Source organism: Coenobita brevimanus, chromosome 57, assembly GCF_032717465.1.
Source record: "Coenobita brevimanus isolate Jiangsu-jjx chromosome 57, ASM3271746v2, whole genome shotgun sequence".
In the NCBI taxonomy this organism is placed as follows: Eukaryota; Metazoa; Arthropoda; class Malacostraca; order Decapoda; family Coenobitidae; genus Coenobita; species Coenobita brevimanus.
This window is the reverse complement of record NC_137010.1, coordinates 27684876-27711292: the sequence shown is the minus strand read 5'-3', so window position 1 is coordinate 27711292 and position 26417 is coordinate 27684876. Positions and strand designations below refer to the sequence as shown.

The following is a 26417-nucleotide window of genomic DNA, read 5'->3' as shown; positions in this document are numbered from 1 at the left end:
GTGTACTGAAGAGGGTTAATGAAGGCTGTAAAGTAGCCTACCCCTCCAGTTTGAAAAATCTTTATTAAGCAGAATATAGTAATCTTGAAACAGCAAGAATAATACTGTATATAAAAGATGTTCTCAGGTTGTTATTATTGTTTGGCCCCAGACTCACCTGAATGAACCAGGTTGGCTACTGGTTGAAGTTGCCCTGCTCCTTCGGTCATCATCCCCATTTGGGGGGATAGGGAGGGAGTGGAGGGGCATTGGTATAACTGGGCAGTGGAGCTGCTCCTTTATATTGATGTCACTGCATGAAGATGTCTCTCTCTGCCACCATTCCTCATATTGAACATGTTAGTGAAACATTGTAAAGTAATGCACATGTTTTGGTTCCTAGTTCCAAGAGTATGAGAGAGAGAAAAAAAAAACCTCATTTCTAATTTGACAGCAACTTTACAGTGAAGATCAGCAGCGTTTAAGTGAAAACTAGGCTCAGCATATCAGCAGCTTACCTGTGAAATAGTTTTGAGTAAAATCATCTTGTGATAAAAAAAAAAGAAAAAAAAAAGTGTCATGTTGACAAGCAGTATAGATTGTTTCCAACTCTTTCATTTGCATGATTTCTTGTAAGCTAAATCATCTAGTGGTAGCAAGAATGAAATATGAAAGACATTATACTGAAGAATTTAGTGGATACTCATAGCTTTTAACTTCAGTTCAACCACTGTTTCCCCGTAGCTGAATATTGTCAAGTGATGGTAGTAAGAATGAAATACAGTTAACATCATCTCACTGAAGTGCTAGGTTGATGTCATTTTCCCATACCAACCACTGGATGTTTGGATATACATGTGATTAGCTTAGTTTAATTTCTTAAAACATTAGTAATGCATTGAAACTTGCAGGGTGTATTACCCTGTACTGTATCTCAGGTCTAGTGGATGATAAGTATTTTATCACTTGTCATACATACAGTATCATTTTGTGTAATGTTTTTATTTGTGTAATATCTCAGGCAGATGGGCAGATGGACTTGGTGGTGTGGGTGTGTTGATTAAGGAGAAATGGATGGATTATGTCATGAATGTATCAAGAGCAATAATAGGAGTGAAACTTTTGTTTGGTGGAGTCACATTTTCCTTTACATCGGCATATGCCGCACAGGCTGGATTGGATGATTTAGAAAAAGATAGATTCTGGGATGACTTAATATGTGTGGTGAGTGGTATGGGGGATTATGAAATTGTAGTTTTGGGAGGGGACTTAACTCCTAAAGTCCTTTCATCATTGATCAATGTATTTTAGACAAGGTATGTTCAGTCTGATCCGCATCGACTTAGCAGAAGCCACAAGAAACTGGGGAGAAGTTGCCACGCCTCTTTGATCACATAAATGGAAGCTAGCAAATGTGAACAACAATATCTGGTGGTGTCTGGCATGATTTATCCCCCTAGATATGGTGGGAGGCACCCCCCCCCCCTTGGCCATGACTCCACCTCCCTCTGCCCCACTGTCTCCTCTTCTCACTGTCTCCTCCCACCCTAATCTCCCCCATATCCTCTTTGTACCATTGTAGGAGTGTGTAGCATCCATATTCCACCCCTATTGAGGCCTCCCCACCCCCTCCATCTCCCAGGGCCCCCCCACTCCCACTCCACCTCCCTCTGTCCCATTGGTTCCTCATCTGACAGTCACCCACCCAAATCAAGCAAGCCAAACACCACATCATTACGTCATTGACTTACAAGCTATTACCCTCGACCTGTTTTATACAGTAGAATGTATAATTGTTATTAGTTCTTTATGTAAGGTTATTAGGCAAAGAATATTAGTTTCTTTATATAATTTACCCATTTTCCATCCTTTTCAATGGGAAACATTTGTGATTGTACAGTACCTGCAGCTTATGATTTTCTTTTATTATTTCTGCCAGTCGACCATTTACACTCATCAGTGCAGGTTTTTTAGCATTTTATACAACACGTACGTGTATTTTATTGTATTATTTTCGTGCAGAACCTAATTTTTTTTACATGACAAGCAATTTATTTTTTGTTCATTTAGGCTATTTCATTTATATTTATATTATCATAATGTTTTTTCTTCATTTATACATTTCAGTATATGTGTAAACATTTGTCTTATTGAATGATTGACTTATGCGATGAATCAATATATTTTTGTCTTGCATGCAAAGGTATTTTTTCCTCCCTTTTTTTTATACACACACATACAGCTTGTTTCATGCCTGGGCACATGTTTCATATTGATTTGGGTGATTTTTGTAAGGGTATATGACAAAAAATAGGTATATGCTAAAATTTTCCTATTTTCTTTCAAACGTGATGGGTAACTGCTGTATTATAATATTTGATGGTCAATTGTCTGGTAACCATTATGCCTATGGGACCAAGATTGGCATATTCACGTGTGTAAATTCAAGTTCTTCAGATCGTTAAGAGAAAATTTTACCTTGGTGAAAGTTGAACAATCGATGCCTTGTTGTGGATAGGGTAACTGTTGAGGCTGGAGATTTGCGGACTCTAGGGGTTAAATGGTCATGTAGGTGAAGCAGCTCAGAGATATGAAGGAGTACAGGTATACCCCGATATACGGTACCCCTAGATGCTATACCCCGGTTTAGCAATGGGGATAGAAATACCACCATACCCCACTTGACGATGGCCGCACCCCAGTTTAATGATGGGCACCATCTGAGGTCTCATCCACGGTCGATGGGCCAAAATTTTGAATCACGCACGTTCCTGCAGCCAGCTGAGTCCACCTGACTCCCAGGATGCGCAGAAACGCTCACGCAGCCCCAACAGCTATCGTTCACGCTCACCCATATCGCTCTTCTCGCACCAGCCATCTCTGAGTGAGGAACTGTCTGACACTCGCCCACCTTGCATCATATTGCATCGCCAACATTATGCAAGCCACTATTGTACTACATTGTAACTTTGTACAAGCAGTGCAGTGAGTAGAACAGTGATACTAATTGTGTGTGGAGTGCGATTTTGTGTGAATTTTGGCTTAAATAAGTGTGATCATGACAGTATTGTGATACCAACTCTAACGTACGGAAGTGAAGCTTGGACGTTGTTGGAAGGACACAAGTCAAGAGTGAGAGCCGTGGAAATGAGTTATTTTAGAGGAGCCTGTGGAGTCATATGGAGAGACAGGCTGACGAATGAGGATATAAAGGAGCGTTGTGGTGTTGATGTGGATGTGATAGGAAGCGTTATGAGGAACACACTGAGGTGGTTTGGCCATGTGGAGAGGATGGAGGGTGAAAGACTGACGAAGAGAGTGTATGTGAGTGAGTTGGAGGGGGAAAGAGGGAGGGGGAGGCTGAGGATGAGATGGAGAGATGGGATGGAGAGGTATATCAGAGAGGGGGGTGTGAGTTGGGAGCAGGGGAGTGAAATGGCTGGGGACAGGGCGACTTGGAGGCGATTTGTTTGTGGCCATCCCAAACGGGATTGAGGCGTCTGGCAATAGATAGATAGATAGATGTTTGGTAAAGGCACTGCACGTGGTGGTGCAAGTGATGGTACTAGTGGAGGCCCTAGTCGGGGTGGTAAGCAGCCTGCTAGTGTTGGTGCTGGCGATGTTCCTGTGAAGCGTGATCGTAAAACTGTGTCTTTGGACATGAAGTTGAGTGCCACAACAAAGGCAAGTGTGCATGTGCCATCGCCTTGGCTCTCCACCTGGCCCAGTCAACTGTCACCACCATTATCAAGAAGGGGGAGGCCATTAAGGCTGCCACTGGGGAGGTTGCAGTCGTATCTGCCTCCTGTATCACCCGTCATAGAGAGCCTACAATGGAGGAGCTGGACCGGATCATAGAGAGCCTACGATGGAGGAGCTGGACTGGATGCTCTGCACGTGGGTGGAGGACCAGAACAGGAGGAAGGCACCCATGAATCAGGCTATCATTTGCACCAAGGCTCTCTCACTATGGGAGGAAATAAAGGTGAGGGAGAATCGTGATGATAGCGGAACATTTAAGGCTAGCCATGGATGGTTTGACCGCTTCAAAAGGCAGGCAAGCCTGCACCGTGAGATGTATGGTGAGGCGGCGAGTGCAGATACAGTGGTGGCAGCAGTGTTTCCTGATGAGCTGCAGTGCATCATTGCGGAAGGTGGCTACAGCACGAAGCAGGTTTTGATTTTTGACGAGACTGGGCTCTTTTGGAGGAGAATGTCCTCAAAGGCAACAGAGGAGAAGTGTACGCCAGGGTTCAAGGCCTCGATGGGCTGGCTTACACTGCTGCTGGGGGGGCATCGCCGAGGGCGACCCCATGTTGAAGCTGCTGGTGATCTACCACTCTGAGAACCCCAGTGCTCCGGTAAGATATGTGAAGGAGAATTTAGGGGTGATTTGGAAGTCAAACAAGAAGGCCTGGTTGATTTCTGACATCTGTTCTTCCTTTTTTCACTCCTACCTCTGTCGTGTCCTCAAGAGGAATGCCTGGAGGGAGAACCAAGCAAACAGATTTCTCTTGGTGTTAGACAACGCGCCTAGCCACCCTCCTGCAATGGACTGGGCAAGCAACATAGAAGTGGTGTTCTTGCCCCCCAACACCATGTCCTTGTTGCAACCCGTGGACCAAGGGGTGATCACAACGTTTAACCGTGGATTGTGCAATTACTCTTTTTTTATCCCATCCCGTGGTGTGCAAAAAACGAAGGAAAAAAGTTATTTTTTTTTTTAGTTTTTGTTTATTGTAAACTTGAAGATAAACATCCAGGGCATCATGTGATGAAAAGAAAAAAAATCTCTCTCTCTCCGTCTTTGCGTAGCACCATGCATAAGTTTGCATAGGGGTCGAGTTGTTTACGGTGATGCACGACCAGCATAGCCTGAGCTGTGGCTCGCAATGCAACGTTACCCAGCCTGAGCTGTGGCTTGGAATCCACGGGTTAAAGTATATTACCTCTGCCGCACAGTGCAGCAGTTGGTGAGGGCCTGTGACAGCGACGACAAGACGACAGTGCAAACATTCTGGAAAGGCCATAATATACGCCACACCATAGAGAACATCAGTGCTGCATGTCGGGAAGTTAGCCAGTCCACCATGAGCAGTGTGTGGTAGAAGCTGTGGCCGGAGTGCATTCACTCCTTTACTGGCTTCCCTGAGGTCATGCAAGCTCCTCCTGTGGAACGTGTACATCAGGAAATTGTTAAACTGTTGCACAAGGCAGACTTCGGGGAGGTCAACAATGAGGACGTGGAGGAGGTCCTGGACAGCCACAGGGAGGAGCTCAGCAATAAGGAATTCCTCAATATGGAGATTCAGCGGGTGCACCAGGAGGCACAGGAGGAGAGGTCATCCCTGAAGTGTGAGCCCTAAATATGAACATTCTGAGGGAGATGGTGGACAAACTCATTGTGCTTATGTGCACACATGACCCTCTCCCAGGACAAAGCAGGGACGCAGCTGATCAGCTGGAGGAGGGGATGAAAGTGTACAGGACGATGCTGGAGGAAAAGAAGAGGGCGGCCAGGCAGACTACAATCACAGCCTTCTTCAAACAGGCCCCCACCACGCCAGCAACCCACAGAGGATCTCCCCAGCTCTCGACCAGCGGAGCATCTCCCCAGCCATCGATCAGCAGAGACACACCCAGGGCCTCCTCCTACTGAGGATGTGCTTGGCCCCTAGTGCTGGACCGCACCTCCAGCTGATCCCCGTCTCCCATGTCAGCTGTGTCTCCACTGCGGCATTCCGCCACTCCATCGCTGCCTTCCTTGCCCCTCCTCTGTCCTCCTCGCCACGACGTGAACCACTACATCTTTCTCCCCCGCTACCTCATCAGTCATCGCAGCTGTCTTCCTCACCACCTCCTCTGTCATTACGTTGCACTCCATCGCCACCCCTAGAGCCATTGCATCACACCCCGTTGCCACTGCCTGAGTCATCTCATCGCACCCCATCTCCATTGCCTGAGTCATTGCATCACACCCCATCACCACCCCCAGAGCCAATGCATCGGTCTCCCGTTACCACCACCCCACCTTGCCAGGCTACCCTCCCTCCCCCAGCCCTCCCCTGGATATGGGATTTGAGGGCATTGAGGAGGAGGAGTGAGTGTAGGGAGCAGCACATGTCCCCTAGCCTGTGGGGGAATAGCAAGGATGATGACCAGACTGGACATGGACTTACAAGAAGTAAATGATGAGAGGTGTTTGATATTTTCTGACCTATTGTTTTTTTATTTTCAGATTTTTTTTGTAGATTTTAGTGAGTTATTTACAGGTGTTAAGCTTAGGTTAGCTTCTTTTACACCTGTTAGGCCATTTAGATTGGCTTGAAACTTTTTCTGGGCCTCATTTCAGTGTATTTAGGATTTGGTTGGGGGAAAACCCAAGGCTGAAAAACGCATTCCCATACTTTACATGTTAAATCTATCCTGATATACGATACCCCGCCTAGTGATGGGTTTTTACCTAGCCAATTGCATTATTAAACTGGGGTATACCTGTACATGGGGGATGTGCATATAGTACAAGGAATGAGAAAGAGTAAAGGTACTTGACTTTGGGGAGGCAGTGGAACATGATTGTGGGCAACATACACACAGTACAGTATTGGGAAAAGGGAGAGTAGATTGATTACATATGAGTCTGGGGGTAATAGCAGCCAGATAGATTATTTCCTGGTCAGGAGAGCTGAAAGGAGGTTGGTGAGGGATGTTAACGTTATAGGAAATGAGTATGTGGAGCAACCACTGGGCTCTATAGTATGGAGAGGCTATCTCCATCGTGAGCATGTGACTTTGGCCACTATACTGAAACACCCACACTTGTCGCCTATACTACAAAAACATGTATGGATTATGATTTTTTTCTGCCAAGTTCAATGAATTGTATGGGGCACATTTAGTCAGTGGTATAAAAACAACTCCATAGGTTGCTACAGGACAGAACTTACCCTTTATGGCACAAAGGCAGAGAAAGGTAATGGCAGAAAGGGAAAAGATAGTTTGATATTAACGTTGAAATAATAGTGATGTTGAAGCTGTTTTATGTCAAAGTAATGGTTTTGAAATGGTGTGTGAAGTCCATAGACTATCTGTGCCATGAAACAGAATGTCCAAATTGATAAAGGCTGGAAGAAACATGGAAATACCTACAAGAGAATATGAACAGAATAGAAGAGGACATGGAGAGAAAGACTGGAGATAAATGGGCCTCTTTTAGTCGCCTCATTCATGCAGGGATACTGGGGAAGAATCTTGCTGCCCCTCCCCAGTGGGCAGTAATCTTATAGAATTAGCAGCAAGATATATTTCTTGTGAAATGTAATGCCATCTCTTTTCGATGAATTCCTATGCCCACTTTTGCATGCGTAAGCTTCATAGTGGACTGTGGTGCTGCATATTCCGGAATCATCAGCTGCTTTAAAAAAAAACCATTAAGCAGCTCAGTACAAAAAATGAGGGCATCAGGCATGGTGTAACATGGCTGCTGCTACACCATTCCCACCCTGGTGGCGGACACGCAAATTACACGTTGCTACCCATGAGAAAGCCTCTCCATACTACAGAGCTCAGTAGGAGCAATGCAAGTTATTGATATGTGATACTGTGCTTAAGGAGCGAGTGATGAAAAAGAGGACCTATGCACCAAAGAGGAAAGTATGAAAGTTGAAAACTAAGCAGTAAGGAATGCCTTCAATAGCGAGATGAGTAGAGTGATGGCTGAACAGGGAGTCGTTGACAGAAATGTTAATGAATATTACAGAGCTCTCAAAAACAATCTCCTGAGAGTTACTGATCCATTGTGTGGATGGACAAGGGGGCCCCCAAGGCGTAAAGTAACTTGGTGGTGGGATGACGGTGTAGAAGCTGCAGTTAAGGAGAAAAGAAAGCCTTTCCAGGAATTGAAAAAGGGTAGAACATAGAGGAATACTTGTCTGCCAAGTATAGGGCTAGAAAAGTGGATTTACAGGGCAGATTCTGAGTCTCAGAGATTTTTACTTGATAACCTAAATAGTGTGGAAAGGAAGAATATGATATTTAAGGTGGCAAATCAGATAAAGAGGGAAAACAGGGATATCATAGGTGAGCAGTGTAATAGTGGTGAACGGTGGGGATATTAAAGACACCTGGAGAGAGCATTATAACCAGTTGTTGAATGAGGAGTTTGACTAGGACATGGAAGGTTTGGAGCCAGCAAACCCAGTGTTTGGCCCTTGACCTTTGATCGACGCTGCTACTGTGAGCAGGGCAATAGGCAGGATGCAAGTCAGGAAGGCAGCAGTTGTGTCTGGATTGACTGCTGAAATGCTGAAAGCCTCAGAAGATATAGGAGTGGGGTTAGTTACTGACTTGATAAATATCATTATATATGAGTGTTTTGTCCCAGATGATTGGCTGAAGAGTGCAATTGTAAATGTGTACAAGGGGAAGGGTGATGCCCTGAAAAGAGGAAATTGTGGAGGTGTAAAGCTTTTGGACCAGATAATGAAGGTAATGGAGAGAGTTGTAGAAGGTATGATTAGAGAAAGAGCGAATATTGATGAGATGCAGTTTGGGTTTATGCCAGGCAAAGGGACCACTGATGCCATGTTCATTATTCAACAGCTTCAGGAAAAATATATAGAAAAGAAATGGGATCTGCACTATGTTTTTGTTGATTTGGAGAAGGCCTTTGACAGTCTCTAGAGTAGTGGCGAAGTGGGCAATGAGAAAGCTTGGGATCGAAAGGTGGCTGGTTAGGATGGTCATGACTTTGTATGTGAGTGCTTGCACCCAGGCAAGGGTGAATGGAGATTTGAGTGATGAGTTTTCTGTGAATGTTGGTGTGCATCAGGGGTCAGTTGCCCCATGTTGTTTATTATGGTACATGAGGCCCTCTCTTGTTACTTCAGAAATGGACTCCCATGGGAGATGTTTTATGCTGATGATTTGGTGTTGATTGCAGAGAATAAAAGGGAGGTAGGGGAAAGACTTACGGAGTTGGGAGATGGTATGGGTCACAAGGGCTTAAGAGTACATGAAGAAAAAACGAAAGTGATGGTGTCTAGTGCTGGTGGCTGTACTGTCAAAGAAGTGGGAGAGTGACCATTTGCATTTTACCACAAGTACATGGGAAACAGTTGCATTTTGTGCAGTGTTTGTGACAAGTGGATGGATAAGTGATGTAGTGGTATTAGAGGTAGACTGTGAGATAATGCTGATTTCATTTGTGTGATGCATCAGGGAGAGCATGTGGAGATCGTCAGGTGTGAAAGGATTGATCTTGCTGGTGAGTCTCTTGGTGTGCAGATGAGTTTAATTATTTGGGAGGCATGTTATGTACTGGAGGTGGATCTGGAGCTGGGGCTAGCTTTGTGGCTAGAATGAAGAGTGGCTGGGAGAAATTCTGGGAACCGTTGCCTTTCCTGACATTGAGAGGGCTCTTCCTTCAAGCTAAGGGTTCTTTGTATGTGTCACGCATTAGGAGTGCAATGCTGTATGGTAGTGATACCTGGGCAGTAAAGGGAGAGGATATTTGCAGGCTCAAATGTCCAGAAATGACACTGATTCAGTGGATGTGCAGTGTGTCCCTGAGTTCGAGGCCTGCGGAGGCTAGGTTGATGATGGAAGAGTTAAGAGGTAGGATGGGACTGGACTTTGGAGTGTATTGGTGTTGTGATGAAGAGAGGTTGATTGAGATGGGTTGGGCATGTGGAGAGGATGGGGGATGACAATTGGGTGCAGAAAGTGAGAAGGATTATTGTTAGAGGTAGGGCTGCATGAGGTAGATCAAAAAAGACCTGGGATGAAGTAATTAAGCATGACCTCACAGATAAGGGGGTGAATAGGGAAGCTGCCAGAGATTGAGCAGCATGGAGGGCTGCCATTAGGTGACCAAGGCCAATGCATGCAAGCATATTGGAGCCTTTAAATAACGAAACAAAACAAAATGATTTATTTATCAAAATTGTGAGTGATGAACAGAGTGGCTTTAGGAGTGGCAGAGGATGTGTGGATCAAATATTTGCAGTGAGACAGATAGTGGAGAAGGCTTGTGAGAAGGACTATAAGGTGTTTCTGGCATTTATGGATCTGGAAAAAGCATACACCAAAGTAGACAGAGAAGGATTGTGGAAGGTTTTGTGCATGTACAGTGTAGATGGTAAGCTGCTAGGTGCTGTCAAGAGTTTTTGTGATGGTAGTGAAGCATGTGTAAGGGTAAATGGACATCTAAGTGAATGGTTCATAGTCAGTGTGAGTGTGCGACAAGGTTGTGTGATGTCCCCATGGTTGTTAAATATATATGTGGAGGGGTGATGAGAGAAGTAAAATCATGATGTAATGGAGAGAGGGATGGCATTGGTAATGAATGGTGATGGATGGAATATCTCAAATTTGTTGTATGCTGATGATGCAGTGCTACTTGCAAATACCAGAGAAGAACTTGGTAGACTAGTGCAGGGTTTTGCTGATGTGTGTGAACATCGTGCCTTGAGAGTACATGTAGAAAAGAGTAAAGTGATGGTAATTGAGAGAGAAGGTGACTCCCAGTGTGATGTTACAGTGAATGGAGAGAGACTGGCAGTGGCGAGAGGGTTCAAATACCTGGGTACAATGATAGAAAAGAGAGGAAAATGTTCAAAAGAAGTGAAAGGTAGAGTGACACAAGGAAGGAAAGTAGCTGGTGCTATGAAGGCCTTGATAAGAAACAGAGGCTTGAGTATTGCAGCTGTCCAAGGCCTACATGAAGGAATGTTAGTGCCAGTTTTAAATATGGATGTGAGACTACAGTGTGGCATGAAAATGAAAAGTTGAGAGTGAGAGCAGTGGAGATGGGACTGCTGAGGAATGTGTGTGGAGTACAGCGAGTGGATAGGATACAAAATAATGTGATTCGTGAAAGATGCAGAGTGAGGAAGTCTGTGGACACCAGAATCGAAGAGAGTATACTTAGTATGGTCATGTGGATAGAATGGATAACAATAGAGTGGTGAAAAAGGTATATCTGAGCAAATTTGAAGGAGAGAGAAGGAGAGGTAGGCCAGGGAGAAGGTGGAGGGATTTGGTGGATGAGAGTGTGAAGGAGAGAGGTATGGAAGTTGATGAGGCTAGGGGACTGACAAGAGATCGAGCTGGCTGGAACAGTGTTGTGAGAAATACATGTTCTGTGATTTGGCACCCTTTTTTAACATGACAGTGTTCGGATTGACTCTATCAGATACGTTTATGTGAAGCTACAGACTGTGGTTAAAGTTTCTGGTGTATCAGATAGAGCCAGGATTCCAGGGGCTTGAATGATGAGTGAATGGAAGGATGGCTCATTGGATTGGGGAAACTTATTGTTTGGACATTGCTACTCCTCACCCTGCCCTAGGGTGGGAAAGGAGGTCTGGATGATGATGATGATGATGATGATGATGATGTCATTTACTCTGTGTGGGTTTTATATTCACTCTTCACCATTTTAGTATCAGATGTACACAATAACCGTAACAGTTTCCTGAATGTGAGATAAAAGCTGACCAGTTTGTATTCTTTGCAGGGTTTGTATGATATCCATATACAAATGGCTGGGGTGCCTATCATGGGCTGGGACCCTCCTGCACTTTCCAGCACCATATATGCCTCTGAGGTAAATTACTACAGCCCATTTTTTCTATTATGACAAAGAGCACTAACCCCTTTTAGCTCAGATGATGGCCAAGTGTAGCCAGATTGAAGGCTCAGTATTGATTAGTGACCAAGGAGACTCACTCATACAATTACCTATGCTACTACTACAACTAGCAACATTACTGCAACTATATATATATATATATATATATATATATATATATATATATATACATATATATATACTGTATTTGTATGTTGTTTCTAGGTTTCATATACAGTATCTCACAGTTACAAAGTAGCAAATGTAGGTGGGCTGTGGTAACATTGCCAGGTTATTACTGTAGTTTAATATCATGCTTCCTTTGTTTAACTCCAAATTAGTTAATTATGGGAGTAAAACAGTTGAATAGTTACAGGACTTTATTGCTGCATTGTTCTAAGAATTTCAATGGCTTAAATTATGTGAGAATTGATGTGCATTACTATACTGCGTATCTCATTTAACTGGGTAATATTTCCATATTTTACAATGGATTTAAGAACAAAACTGTGTAAAAATGGCTACTTATAACTTCAGTCGCAGCACGCGAGTCTGAAGGTGTCATTATCTTGCCCTGGCAATGGTGCATCCAATTTCATGTATACTGTAATATGATACACCTGTGATTCGTGTATAATATATTTATGTATAATAATATTCGTGTTTAATATATTTGTGTATAATAATATGATTCGTGTATAATGATACGAAATGAGACACATTCTCGACTGGTAGGTGTGGTGTGACTGTAGGACATGCTATGTGCACATTAACCATCTGGCAATGAAATGTCGAGTAGCGCAATTTTTCTAGAACCTGCTGTGGATTTGCAATCAAAAATGAAAGTCATTTCATAATGAGGACTTACTGTGTTTGTGTTGTCTGTCAGGCCATGAACCGACCCGTGGTGACCCTAAGGTGTATGGAGAAGGTGGGCCGCATTGTCAATATCCTCAAGACCTACACCTATAATGGCTTTCCTGTGGTGGACTCCATACCTGAGGGAGGTGACGTTAGCTATTTTAAGTCATTTGGCACACTGAGGGGGGTCATACTCCGCTCGCAGCTCACCGTCCTCCTAAAGCATAAGGTAAAGGGATGCTGGGTGCTTTGAATGTTGTAGTTCATTACAGTATTTCTTTATTGCTGAGGATGCATTCTGGGAAAGGAGCTTATGTAGGGATAGCAGACATGCAATCTCAAACTATCTTTTTTGTGGTTATTGATGGCTTTCATAGTTCTGGAGAATTGGAAGTCGTGTGATTATTTCCTGTACAGAGGAAAAGGAAAAAAGACGTGTGTGGCAGTCATAGGAGCCTTTGTCTTCTTAGTGTGATAGGAAAAGCACATGGTAGGGTACTGATTGACAGCTTTAGGGAAATAACTGAGGAATTGGTTGGAGAAGAACGGAGAGGTTTCAATATGGGAAGAGGTTGTGTAGATCAGATATTTATCCTAAGGTGTTTTGTGGAAAAGTTTCTAGAGAGGAGAAAGAAGTTGTATGAGGCCCTAATGGATTTGGAGAAAGCATATGACGGAGTGGTTAGACAAGGAATGTGGAAAATATTAAAAATCTATGGAGTAAATGGGAAGCTGTCAAATACCATGAAGAGTATGTATGAGGGTACTAGGGTTGCAGAGCCTGTGGATGGTGAACTGAGTGAATTTTTTTGTCAGAATGTTGGATTGAAACAGAGATGTGTCATGTCTTCATGGTTGTTCAGTTTGTATATGGATGGAGTTATAAATGAGATATATGGTAGGACATTGTATGTTGGAGCTACCCCAATGTGAGAAGGCAGCATTTGGAAATATCTCTTCTGTGGTTTGCTGATGATACTGTTTTGTTGAGTGAAGACGAAGGAGAACTGTAAGGCTTGGTGAATGAGTTTGGGAAAGTATGGAAGAAATGGAGTCTAAAGATGAATGTAGGCAAGAGTAAAGTTGTGGTCATTGGTAGAATTGAAGTCACTGAATGCACAGTGAAGCTGGGTGGTGAGGAAATGGAAAATGTGAGTGCATTTAAGTACTTGGTTAGTATGATGTGTAAGGATGGAAGTTTAGAGGATGACCTGCTTGGAAGGGTACAGCAAGGAAGAAAGGTGACTGGTTCATTGAAAACAGTGACAAGAAATAGGGAAGCGAGCATGGAAGTAAAAAAGTTGCTGCATGATGGTAGTGTTTCTCACTCTAATGTATGGAAGTGAAGCATGGCCTTTGTTGGAAGGACACAAGTCAAGAGTGAGAGCAGTAGAAATTATTTATTTGAGAGGAGCATATGGAGTTACATGGAGATGGACTGACAAATGAGGCAGTGAAGGAGCATTGTGGTATGGATGCAGATGTGCGAGAAAGCATTAGGAGAAATACACCGAGGTGGTTTGGCCATGTGAAGAGGATGGAGAGTGAGAGATTAACAAGGAGAGTGTATGTGAGTGAAGTGGGGTGGGGGGAGAGGGAGGGGGAGACCAAGGATGAGATGGAGGGATGGGATGGAGAGTATATGAGAGAGGGGGGGAAGGTGTAAGTTGGGGGGAAGGCATCGAAATAGCAGGGGTAGAGTGACATGGAGGCAATTTGTTTTGTGGCCACCCCTGACAGGATTAAGGGATCTGGCTGTAGATAGATATGTAAAATATTGTTTTTGATATATATTGTAAGGTAGATATTTCTGAAGGTGCATTATAGTTGTATGTTATATAGAAATTTTTCTTTACGCTATATTTGTAGTGACTGAATGTACACAAAGATATGAAGTTGCAGGAGAATATTTTCAGAATTTAATGTGCCAGTTCAGAATGAAAACATGGGAAAAGTCAATGGTTTATGGAGGTATTGTACATAAGAACCATATTCATAAGGGTTTAGGGGGCAGTTTAGAACGTCTTCCAAAGCAAGGTTTTGCACGTGCACTTTAATATTGCTTTGTGTGTTCGGGTTCAGATGAGCCAGGGACAGCAGAAGCAGCAACAACAATATCATGTTAATGATAAGCCGACTCCATTCCTTCTTTACCCCTGCACAATTGTTGCTTCTATACACGGGTTTTATCCGCCCCTGTGTAGAGTACAACTTTCATGTGTGGGGAGGCTCCCCACATACAGCTCTTCTCAGTAGGGTGGAGTCAAAGGCATTTCATCTCATTAACTCTCCTCCTCTCACTGGCTCCCTTCAACCTCAGTCTCTTCGCCACACTGTTGTATCTTTATCTCTTTTTTATCGCTACTTCAGTGGTCACTGCTTCTCTGAACTGTCTGCTTGCATTCCTCCACCTCTACAACAGGTGCATAGCACCCATCTAGCAGCAAACTCTCATCACTTTTCTGTCCATCTCCCTAATGCAAGAGTTAATTGTTACTCCCAGTCCTTCATTCTTACAACAGGTCAACTCTGTAACTGTCTCCCTCTGTCTGCATTTCCTGCTAGCTATGATCAGTCTTTCAAATGCAGTGTGTCCAGGCATCTCGAAATGATTGGATCTTGAATTTGGCTCTCTCTTGTATTTTGTTTTTCTCTCGGAAGGAACAGATACTGCAGGCTCGTGGCCTTTGGTTCCTTCTTCCTAGCACAAAAAAAAGAAGAAAAAAAACTTTCTGAGAAAATCTTGCATCCTAAAGTACAATTTGCCTTGGATTCCTCCTTGATGGTACAGTTTCCATAAAAGTCTTTGGTGCGGTACTCTTTCAAATGCTTTCTTGAAATCTAAATAAATACTATCCACCCACCCTTCTCTTTTCTGTAATGTTTGTGTAACTCTATCATAGTAGCTTAATAGATTAGTAACCCATGATTTTCCCCTCCTGAAACCAAACTGCCTTTCTGTTATCATATTTTGTTCTTCTAGATGGTTTGCCCAAACTTTTCTTATCAGCTTTTCCAGTATCTTACAGTACTGGTTAGTGATACTGGTTGGTAGTTGAGTGGATTCTGTCTGCTCCCTTTCTTGAACAGAGGAACAGTGTTTGCTTTCTTCCAAATATCAGGTAGTTTACCTTGACCCAAGGATTCCTTGAATATTAAATATATTGGTCTACTTGACTCTTTTGCACATTCATGTAGCACCCAACATGAAATTTCTTCAGGATCATTTGCTTTTCCTTTGTCTAATTTACTTAACTCCTCCTGTATTTCATTTTCTGATATTTGTACATCTGGTAATATGTGTAGGCATGCATGTTCTGTACATCTGGTAATATGTGTAGGCATGCATGTTCCATATCATTTTTAAAAATTATTTTCTTCTGTGAAAACTGATTGGAAATTTTTATTCAGTGCTTCACAAATATCTTTCTCTTGTGTATAGATGAACCTCTCATCCGTAATGGATTGTATTTTATCTTTAACCCGTGGATTGCGCTATTAACTTTTTTTTTCCCACCCCATGGTGTGCAAAAAATGAAGAAAGAAAAAGTTTTTCTTTTTTAGCTTTTGTTTGTTATAAACTTCAAGATAAACATCGATGGAATCATCTGGTGAAAATAAAAATAATCTCTCTCTCTCTCTCTCTCTCTTTGCGTAGGGCCATGCGAAAGTTTACGTGGGGGAGTAGTGAAAAAAAAAAAATAATAATTTGCTTTCGTTTATTATAAACTTGAAGATAAACATCCAGAGCATCATCTGGTGAAAAGAAAAAAATTCTCTCTCTCCCTGTCTTTGCGTAGCACCATGCATAAGTTTGTGTAGGGTTCGAGTAGGTAACGGTGATGCATGGCCAGCACTGCCTGAGGTGTGGCTCGAAATGTGATATTACCCAGCCTGAGCATTGGTGAGCAGTCCACAGGTTCACTTTGGTTTTACTTTGGCTGTAGCTGTAAAATAGCGTAGATTGATCACTACTTTTATTTATAATGTCTTCCTCAAACAGTCTTTGGGCTTCCCTCCTTACACTTGTATAATCGTTTCTTGCCTGTTTAAAGTTGTTATATGCCCTCCCACCATTGTGTCTTCTGTATCTACTCCACAACAAGTCTCTTTTTTCTTTTGATTTTTTACATTCTGTATTCTGTATTAAACCATTTCTTTATTTTCATTTCTGTTTCTTTTTGCTGTGGGATGTAATTTTGGACTCCGATTTCATAAAGTTCACAGAATTTACTATATATAACATTTAAATCTTGTCCTCTAAGCTCCTTTTCCCAATCTATTTCTAAGAAGTACTTCTTTAAGTCATGGAAATTGCCCTTTATTTAGTTTAGGCCCTTTTTGTATTTCTCATAACTGTAAACTATGTTATATGCAATCCTGAAGTTGCAATTTAATATTGCATGGTTGCTTTTGCCAAATGGAGGGTGATACATTATATTGTCAATATCATTTTCTTGCCAGGTAAATATAAGATCTAGTACTGATGGATCAGCGTCCTTTTTTTCTGGTGTTATCCTTTACATGTTGTGTTAGGAAAAACTGCACAAGATCCAGGAGCTTTTGGTCCCAACAGCTTTCATGGCTTTTTACATCTAGAGTATTCCAATATATGTTTGTATTGAAATCTCCAGTTAATATAATTCTTTCAGATTTCTGTACCATTCTATGTAGTAATGCTCTTAAACTCTGAATTGTGTGTGTGTGTGTGTGTGTGTGTGTGTGTGTTCTTAACTAATTGTTCTTACCTAATAGTATCTTTACAGGAATGAGTCAGGCTTGTACTGTCCCATGGATTGAACCATTTTTATCATACATATCCTTAAATTTGTGAATAGTCGGTAGTGCATTCCACTGATCAATTGCCCTATTTGGGAAACTGATTTTCCGTACGTCTTTATCGCCTCTCTTTTTATGTTTTTTTTTTTTTTGCAGTGTCCTCTTGCTGATGCTTCCCCATAGGTTATATACTCATTTATGTCTATTTTCTCTTCCCCTGAGTTGCATTTATATAGCATAATCATGTCTCCTCATTTCCTTCTCTCCTGTAGTGTTGGATGATTCAGTCTTTCTAATCTTTCTTCATAGCTTAGATCCCTCAAGCTTGGTATCCATTTTGTAGCTGCCCTCTGTACTTTTTCAGTCTTATCTATGTGTTTTTTGAGATGAGGATTCCATACCACTGATGCCTATTCCAGTGTTGGTCTGATGAATGATGTTACTATCTTTCTCAACATGTCTTCATTTATGTATGTGTAGAGAAGTTTTGTTGTTTAGTTGTCACTCTTAATTCTTGTAGTAGGAATTAAAGATGAATACAGTGAGTTGATCTTAATTTATTATCTTCAGAGAAAATCTAAGTTGAGCAGGGTATGTCTTACAGAGACAATATAAGTAAGTAAGTCTAGTTGGGCCTCTCTTTCTTGTTCACTCTCTCCACTACCTGTCGATTCTATGGCCTGTCTCCTTCTGAGCCCTGCTTCCTAAATTCTGGTGAAACAGGGGTCGTGTCACGTGTGTTACACTGTGGTTGGAAAGTTCCAGAAACCTGTGTGTGAGTGTGTGTGTATGTCACTAGGCTTTGTTCGCCTGCTATCTCGCTGACACACTACCTACATCATCCCCTGACTTTGCTACTTCCTGTGAATCGTCAACATTTCCTCAGTTAACTTGCAAGATCATTTCCCTTTCCCAGGCTTGCGTGGAGCTCCGGATATCTACCTATTTATCTATCTATCTATTATGATTTGTAATTATAATATGGATTCATAATAAATGCTATTCTCATATTATCAAGCAGTGTATACATGTTACGTACCTTCTCACTGATATGGTCATCTGGAGATAGCCTATTATTGATAATTACTCCTAGGTCCTTCTATCTATCTATCTATTGCCAGACGCCTCAATCCCGTTTGGGGTGGCCACAAACAAATCGCCTCCAAGTCACCCTGTCCCCCGCCATTTCACTGCCCTGCTCCCAACTCACACCCCCCTCTCTCATATACCTCTCCACCCCATCCCTCCATCTCATCCTCGGCCTCCCCCTCCCTCTTCCCCCCTCCACCTCACTCACATACACTCTCTTCGTCAGTCTTTCACCCTCCATCCTCTCCACATGGCCAAACCACCTCAGTGTGTTCCTCATAACGCTTCCTATCACATCCACATCCACACCACAACGCTTCTTTATATCTTCATTCGTCAGCCTGTCTCTCCACGTGAGTCCACAGGCTCCTCTTAAATAACTCATTTCCACTGCTCTCACTCTTGAGTTGTGTCCTTCCAACAATGTCCAAGCTTCACTTCCATACGTTAGAGTTGGTATCACAATACTGTCATGTAGTAACTTTTTCACATCCATGCTCACTTCCCTGTTTCTTATCACTAGGTCCTTCTCCCTTTGTGATATGTGTAGGGTTGACCTTCCTAACTTATAATCCCAATCTGGTCTTTTCTCACTCTTACTAAATTTAATTACATGACACCTGTCCACATTGAATTCCATTTGCCATTTACTGCTCCATTCATGATGCTTGTTTCATTCCTCTCGCAGCTCTTTGCAAGAGTCTGTGTTAGTAATTTTCCTTTGAATTTTTGCATTATCCACAAACATATTTAGATAGATTCCATTTCCAGTGTTACTGTCTGTGTCATTTATATATACTAAAAACATAATTGGTGCCAGCACCGAGCCCTGTGGAACGCCGCTGGTCACTTCCCTCCATGATGAGTAATTTCCCCTTAATATTGTTTTCATTTCCCTTTTTCTAAGAAATTCCTGCATCCAACAGTACAGATTGCCTTGGATACCCCCTTTGATGGTACAGTTTCCATAAAAGTGTAAGTAGATGTAGCCGAGGGGTGTAATTCTATAGAGAAGGTTATCTGGTTAAATCATCAATAGAAGGAGAGTTGCTAGGAGAGAGTAATGATGAGGCATGTAGGAGATAGTGTAGGCCTTCTCTGTTCCATTATTCGCTTCATATTTTAAGTGGGATGATGAAACAGGCAGATTTTGGCCAGCGGAGTTTATTGTGAGACTGTTACTTGAATAAAAGTTAAGAGCTTGGCATGACCCGTGTAGCCTATGGTTAGTAGCAGTTTATGCTAGTTGTTGCCCTCCTACTTTACTCTCACTCTCCTACTCCCTATCGCACTCTCCTTGTCTAACTCTTGTTCTCTCCTGTCTTACTCTGTCTGACTTGTTCTTCTAACCCTCCTACATATGATATGAGACTTATATCCCCCTTTAGCTTCCGGCTAAAATGTGTGGGCATACGTGTGCGTACATTTGTGCGTGTGTGTGTCTGTCATGTTTTCAACTCATGATCAGAGGTGTTTGACACTGTTGATTTGTCAAGGCAAGGGGATGTGTTTTGTAACTCTTCCTGGTGAACTCAGACATAACTACCTGTTTTACATATTATTGCCTATAGCTACTGGTATGTAGTTACATACTGTAGTTATATATAGTATTGTGTTATATTATTCCTACAAAAGTCTTTGGTGCAGTACTTTGTCATATGCTTTCTTAAAATCTTAGTAGATACTGTCCACCGTTTCAAAAACTCATGCCAGTTATAGAGGTACTTGTACTTTATGGATAATGTGCTACCAAGGATATCATCCTCAGAAGTTTGCTAACACTTCCCAAATGGCTGTGGTAATAGATGTTGTTGCATAAAATATATAGCACACAACAAAAGATTTTTAGAAGGAAGGATACTTTCTAATGGTAAGGGAGAAATGAGAACTGTGGAAAGTAGGATACAGTGCTGACAGGAGATTGTTAGAATATGGTTATTTTGCCTGTGATAGTATATAATGATGTATCTTCCATGATGCAGGTGTTCAATGAGAACACAGAGCTGTGGCAGGACAGCAAAGTGGACATCCACCTGTTCCGACAGTCGTACCCTCGTTACTACACCCTGGACCAGGTGGACTTGACTCCTGAGGACCTGGAGATGACTGTAGACTTGCGACCTTTCCACAACCCATCACCGTACTCCATCATGGCCTGCACACCATTACCTCGAATATTCAACATCTTCAGAGCACTTGGCTTGCGGCATCTGGTGGTGGTAAATGATAATAATGAAGTGGTTGGCATGGTCACAAGGAAGGATCTTGTTAAATATCGTATGTGGAAGCACAAGGGTCGCATGGGGCTTGAGGAACTAGTTATTTACAATAATGTCATGTAATTTATATATATTTTAATATTCAAAGTAAAGATTTATGAGGCTTTTTATAGTAAGATTTTAAATGTTACTGTTGCATATGATTTTTTATGTTGAAATTTTATACAGTAGAACATCAGTTTAACACGAATCAATTTGAAATTATTGATTTAAAACAACACATACAGTTACATACATATTTTCAATTAAAAGCAAATCCTTCCGATTTTATGCAGGTTAAATTTGGCAAACCTTTCTCTATATCCTCCTGCTTTCTCTGTAACCATTTCAAAGCCAAAGGTGGCTGTTGCACATATGTATGCAACAACTTATCCTGCTCTCGTGTTCCTGAACTTGATTCTTCTGAATTCTCTACTCTCTGGCTTCAGCTTTCCGGTTATTCTCTGACTAAATATATGTGTGCTGTTTACTTATCTCCTAATTCTACTGACTATGAAAAATTCATCGACTGTCTTACTTCTATGATGAAACACATCCTATTCATTTCTCCTTTCTCTGAACTCTCCACTGTAGGAGATTTCAGTGTTCACCACCTCCTTCGGCACTCCTCTCCTTTCTCGGAACACCTGGTGAACAAGCCTACATCTTTTCTATACATAATTACCTAGAGCAGCTTGTACAGCACCCTACCCATATCCCTGACTGCCATGGAGAGAGTTCCAACATACTTGACCTCTTCCTTACAACCAATCCTTCTGCTTACATTGTAAATCTTTCCTCTCCTTTGGGCTCCTCCAATCACAACCTTATTACCTTAACCTGTCCTATTGCCCCGGTACGGCCTATGGACCCTCCAAATAAACATCGGTTATGGCACTTTGGAGTGCTGATTGGGAGGCCTCCAGGCAATACTTCTTTGATTTTCCCTGGAATGATTATTGCACCCATGGCTGAGAGCCATCTGAGTGTGCCTTGCACATAACAGAGGTTATTCTTTTGGGCATGGAAGCATACATTCCATTCTCATGTCCTTTGACTAATGTAAGAAAAAACCTTGGTTTAATCATGCTGTTCTAATGCTGTCCACAACAAGGAGATGGCATACAAAGGATACTGAAGCCAACCCACCCTTGAATCTCATTTTTTATGTTTCTGCCCGGAATCATGCTAAGTCTGTTCTTTGCTCTTCTAAAAATAATGTCATCCATACTAAACATTCTGAACTCTCCAGTGCTAATTTTTCCTGCTCCTTCTGGCACCTTGCCAAAACCTTCCTAACAACATTACCTCATCATTCTTCCCTCCAGTTTTCCATTCTGATGGCACTATAGCTATTTCTTCTGATAAAGCAAACTCTTCGTTCAGACTTTCTCCTCCAATTCCACCTTAGACGATTGCAGTGCTGTCCCTTCATCTCTTCCTCCCTCATATTTCCTCATGGCTGACATTAAAATTTCTTCAACTGATGTGCTGTATTTTCTGTCATCACTGGACTCAGTACCAACAAGGCATATGGACCTGATGGAGTCCCTCCTGTTGTCTTCAAGAACTGTGCTTCTGTGCTTACACCCTGCCTTGGCAAACTCTTTCATCTTTGTCAACTTGTACCTCTCCTTCTAGCTAGAATTTTGCTTTCATTCAGCCTGTCCCAAAGAAGGGTGACCATTCCCAGCCCTCTGACTGTCACGCATTTGCTTTAACATCCTGTATTTCAAAAGTTTTCGAGTCTGTTCTTAATAGAAAAATATTAAAGCATCTTTCCTATCTTAGCTTTCTTTCTGATCATCAGTATGGGTTCCACAAGTGGTTTTCTCATCTACCTTTCAGACTCCTGGTTATCCTCCTTTCGGGACTTTGGCGAAAGCTTTGCCATTGCACATGACATCTCAAAGGCTTTCGATTGAGTCTAGTAGAAATCTTTAATTTCCAAACTGCCCTCTTATGGTTTCTATCCTTCTATCTATGCCTTCATCTCTAGCTTTCTTTCTGATACAGTAGTTCTATAGCTGCTGTTGTAGATGGCCACTGTTCTTCTCCTAGAACTATCCATAATGTTGTTCCTTAGGGCTCTGTCCTATCACCAACTGTCTTCCTTTTATTCATCAGTGGCCTTCTAACCTGTACATCTAACCCTATCCACTCATACGCTGATGACCTCATCTTTCACGTTTCCATTCGCTTCTTGCAGCGTCCATCTCAGCAGTTGCTTCAACAAACAAGGGGTGAGGGTATGGCACACCTGATGTCTGGCGTGGCTCATATCTCTGATTGGTGTAAAAATAGCGCTGTTGTTTTTAATGCATCGAAGACTCAGTTCTTTCATCTACCAACCCAACAAAATCTTCCACAGGAGTACACTCCAATTTTTAACAATATCCAGCTCAATCCTGCATCATCTTTAAACATACTTGGGGTTTCATTCCCTTGAGAGCTATCTGGGAAAGAACATAGTACCTCTCTTGTAAAATCTGCTTCCAAGAGATTGTGTGTGCTAAGCTGACTCCGTACCTTCCTTACCTCTGCACAGTTGTTGACTTTATACACGGGATTTATTCGCCCGTGTATAGTACAACTCTCGTGTAGGGAGGCTCCCTACTCACAGCTCTTCTCAATAGGTCGGAGTCAGAGGCTCTCGTCTCATTAACTCTCCTCCTCTTACTGTTTCTTCACCTCTCTGTCTCTTTGCCACACTGTTGCATCTTCGTCTCTTTTCTGTTGCCACTTCAATGGTCACTGCTCCTCTGAACTGTCTGCTTGCAACCCTCCACCACCATGGTGGGCATCTAGCACTTGTCTATCAACAAATTCTCATCCTTTTTCTCTCCAGCTGTCTAATGCAAGAATTAACTGCTACTCCCAGTCCTTCATGTATGCAACAGGTCAGCTCTGGAACTCTCCCTCTGTTTGTTTTTCCTACTGCCTACGATCTTCAGTCTTTCAAACGCAGTGTGTCCAGGCATCATGAAATGAATGGCTCTTGAATTTGGCTCTGTGTTATCTTGTTTTTGGTTTTTCTTGGAGAGAGCAGTTTGCAAGCCCCTGGGCTTTGGTTCCTTCTGTCTATCTATCTGTTGCCAGATGTCATAATCCCGTAAGGGGTGCCTATATGACTTTGAGTTATTTGTTTTGCGGGGAGGGGCACTAACCCTCCACCAACCCACTTGTTGACACGTAGGGAGCAGGTATGGTTTGGTTATATGGTTACCACCCAGCATTGTAAATGGTTTCTTGGCTTACAGGAAACCACTTGGCTTGTCACTCAATGTAAAGCCACCTGTAAAGGAAAGAAAAGCAATAAGAAGTGACAGGAAAGATGAGAGAAATAGGAAGAGAGAAGGGCAGGCACAGAAAAAGAATGATAAAGGCTAAGAAAGAAGTAGGCAGCATTACTTCAAGTGAGTAGATGATGGTCTCCACCACCTACCACTGCATTAAAAAAAAAAAAAAAAAAAAAATAGTTTGGAGCCTAATGCTTCCTACTAGACACTATTCTGGGCATTCCTCTCACATGCTGGTTCTCTAGCAAGCGGACGTCCAGTGTTGTGTGACTTACCCTCCCATCCCTCCACCACCACCACCAAGTGCACCAACCATCCGCACTGTATCCAGGAGGCCAGCCACTACTTCATTAACTACTCCACATATCAAGAAATCAAGACAGGCTATTATACTGGACCAGAAAATCAAGATGCTGGAATCTCTGCAATGTGGCAACGGCACGTCAAGTGTTGGGTGCCAGTTTGGAGCAGAGGGAGGGTATGAGTGATATGAGGTAGTGTATGATGTGATCCAGTGCGAGTGATGTGAGGCAGCACGAGACGTAATGCAGCATGAGTGATGTGAAGCAGCACGAGACGTGATGCAGCACGAGTGAGGTGAAGCAGCACGAGACGTGATGCAGCACGAATGATGTGAGGCAGCATGAGACGTGATGCAGCACAAGTGATGTGAGGCAGCACGAGATGTGATGCAGCACGAGTGATGTGAGGCAGCACGAGATGCGATCCAGCGCGAGTGATGTGAGGCAGCAGTCAGTGTACTCGTACATACCATGCAGTAAGGATGCCATTCACCTCCCAACTTCGGTGCTGGGAACGACTGGTGCTGAGTTATCTTTCTGATGTATACTTTCTAATTATTAGTTAATTAAAGCATTTTTACTAATCTTTGTTGTTCTCAGGCACCAGACTATTTTATTACATTAAAACAACACTTCAATTCTGCGCAAAATCAATTTTAGACAACTTCATGAGGAACCTATCTCGTGTTAAACCGACGTTATACTGTGGTATGAAGAGGGTGCATGGGTTGTGAAGTGTCTTTGTTACCTGTTTTTTATTTTCCTTTGTGTCACATTTCTTACTTAAGGTTTCTGTTTTTTCCAAAGAAAATTCTTTTATAAGTCAAATGTATTTGACATACAGAATTGAAGTAATAATTACAGGTAATTTTGTGGATCAGTTTAATGTATCAGATATAAAATGTAGTTCAGTAATGCCACTTCCTTTGAATGTTTGTGTCAACATGAAACAGTTGCATCATTGTCCATACAGAGACACTCCATGTTTTTGCAGGGTTTCTATTTGATATATAAACTGACTACTTTGAACAGTACAGATTGGCAGCTGTGTGTTTATATGTGTCCAGCCCTCCACTGCCAAGTTTAACAAGAGCATATCAGTTACACATCCATCAAGGTTTGCAGATCTGTTATTTTTGTCCAGAGCAGGCTGTTGACTTCAGCCACTCATCTATTAGAGTTTGTAGCTGTTATTTTGGTCCACAGCAAGATATTCAGTATTTTGAACTTTGAGCATCTGTATGCCACATTAGTCTGTCTGATGTGTGTGCCATTATTGATATTACCGTACTCTGTTGTACATAATCCAGCCTTGCTATACTGACATTTATGCATCTGTACACCACAGTAGCTTACCTGTATTCTGTACCACTATTGGCATTTTTCATTTACAGCAAGTAGGCATAAAGCCTTGCCATGCTGTAAGTCTTCAGTATACTTTGCCCTTTTTTTTTATGTTCTTTTTTTGCTTTCATGCAGGCAGTAATTGCAAAAATATTGCTTCCTCAGTCTCAGTTCGTTCATGTTAAGCTGCTCCACCAATTTTTCCGGTTTATGGGTTGTATTAAAAAAGTTGATATTTTGGATCTCATATGTGGAGTTTAATCTCTTCTGTCAAGTGACATAATTTGTATTTTGTTTTTGCAACTGCCAGTTGGTTTCATTCACCATAGAAGAGCTACCATGTCATGAAAGGAGTTACTGTAATGAATACAGTATGTAACTTCTGCAGCAGGAAAAATTTATCCTAAATTGAATAAAAGTGTTTTTTGGTAGCTGTGGGTGTAAAATAGCAATTATGTACAGTAAAAGCCCCCTCAAAAGTGGAAGGTGGGGGCGCTGACCATGCACTCACTCGATGTAGTGCTTCTCCCAGGTGCCTAACCTTTCCTCTCTTTCTTCCTTCTTTCCTTCCTTCCTATTCTGTCTTTCTTTCCTTTATTCTTTCCTCTTCCTTCTGTCTGTGGGTAACTCTACACCAAGTGACAAGCCAAATGGTTTCCTATACACCAGGAAACCATTTACAGTACTACACTGGGTAGTAACCATATAGCTAAATTATGGTGCCTGGTGGTTTTGCGGGTAATTAAGGCGCTCCAGTTGGATAGAGCTGGTGTAGGTTTATATCCAAGTGGTGATTGGGGTTTATTGCTCATGTAATGCCACTCAGTTGAGTGAGGCTAGTCACTCATCTTAAATGTCAGGACCAACTTGCATG

The 26417-nt window shown here is 42.2% G+C and overlaps 1 protein-coding gene across 1 annotated transcript in view; it reads left to right on the top strand.

Annotated features, from left to right (window-relative positions):
• ClC-b (chloride channel protein 7) overlaps positions 1-20682 on the top strand; it is a 93910-nt gene extending 73228 nt beyond the window's left edge. The window contains exons 15-17 of the mRNA XM_080274053.1: positions 11498-11587; positions 12501-12701; positions 20323-20682. Of these exons, the coding sequence (XP_080130179.1) occupies positions 11498-11587; positions 12501-12701; positions 20323-20682 (651 nt within the window). The remainder of the gene's footprint in view (positions 1-11497; positions 11588-12500; positions 12702-20322) is intronic.
• Positions 20683-26417: the final 5735 nt, after the last annotated feature.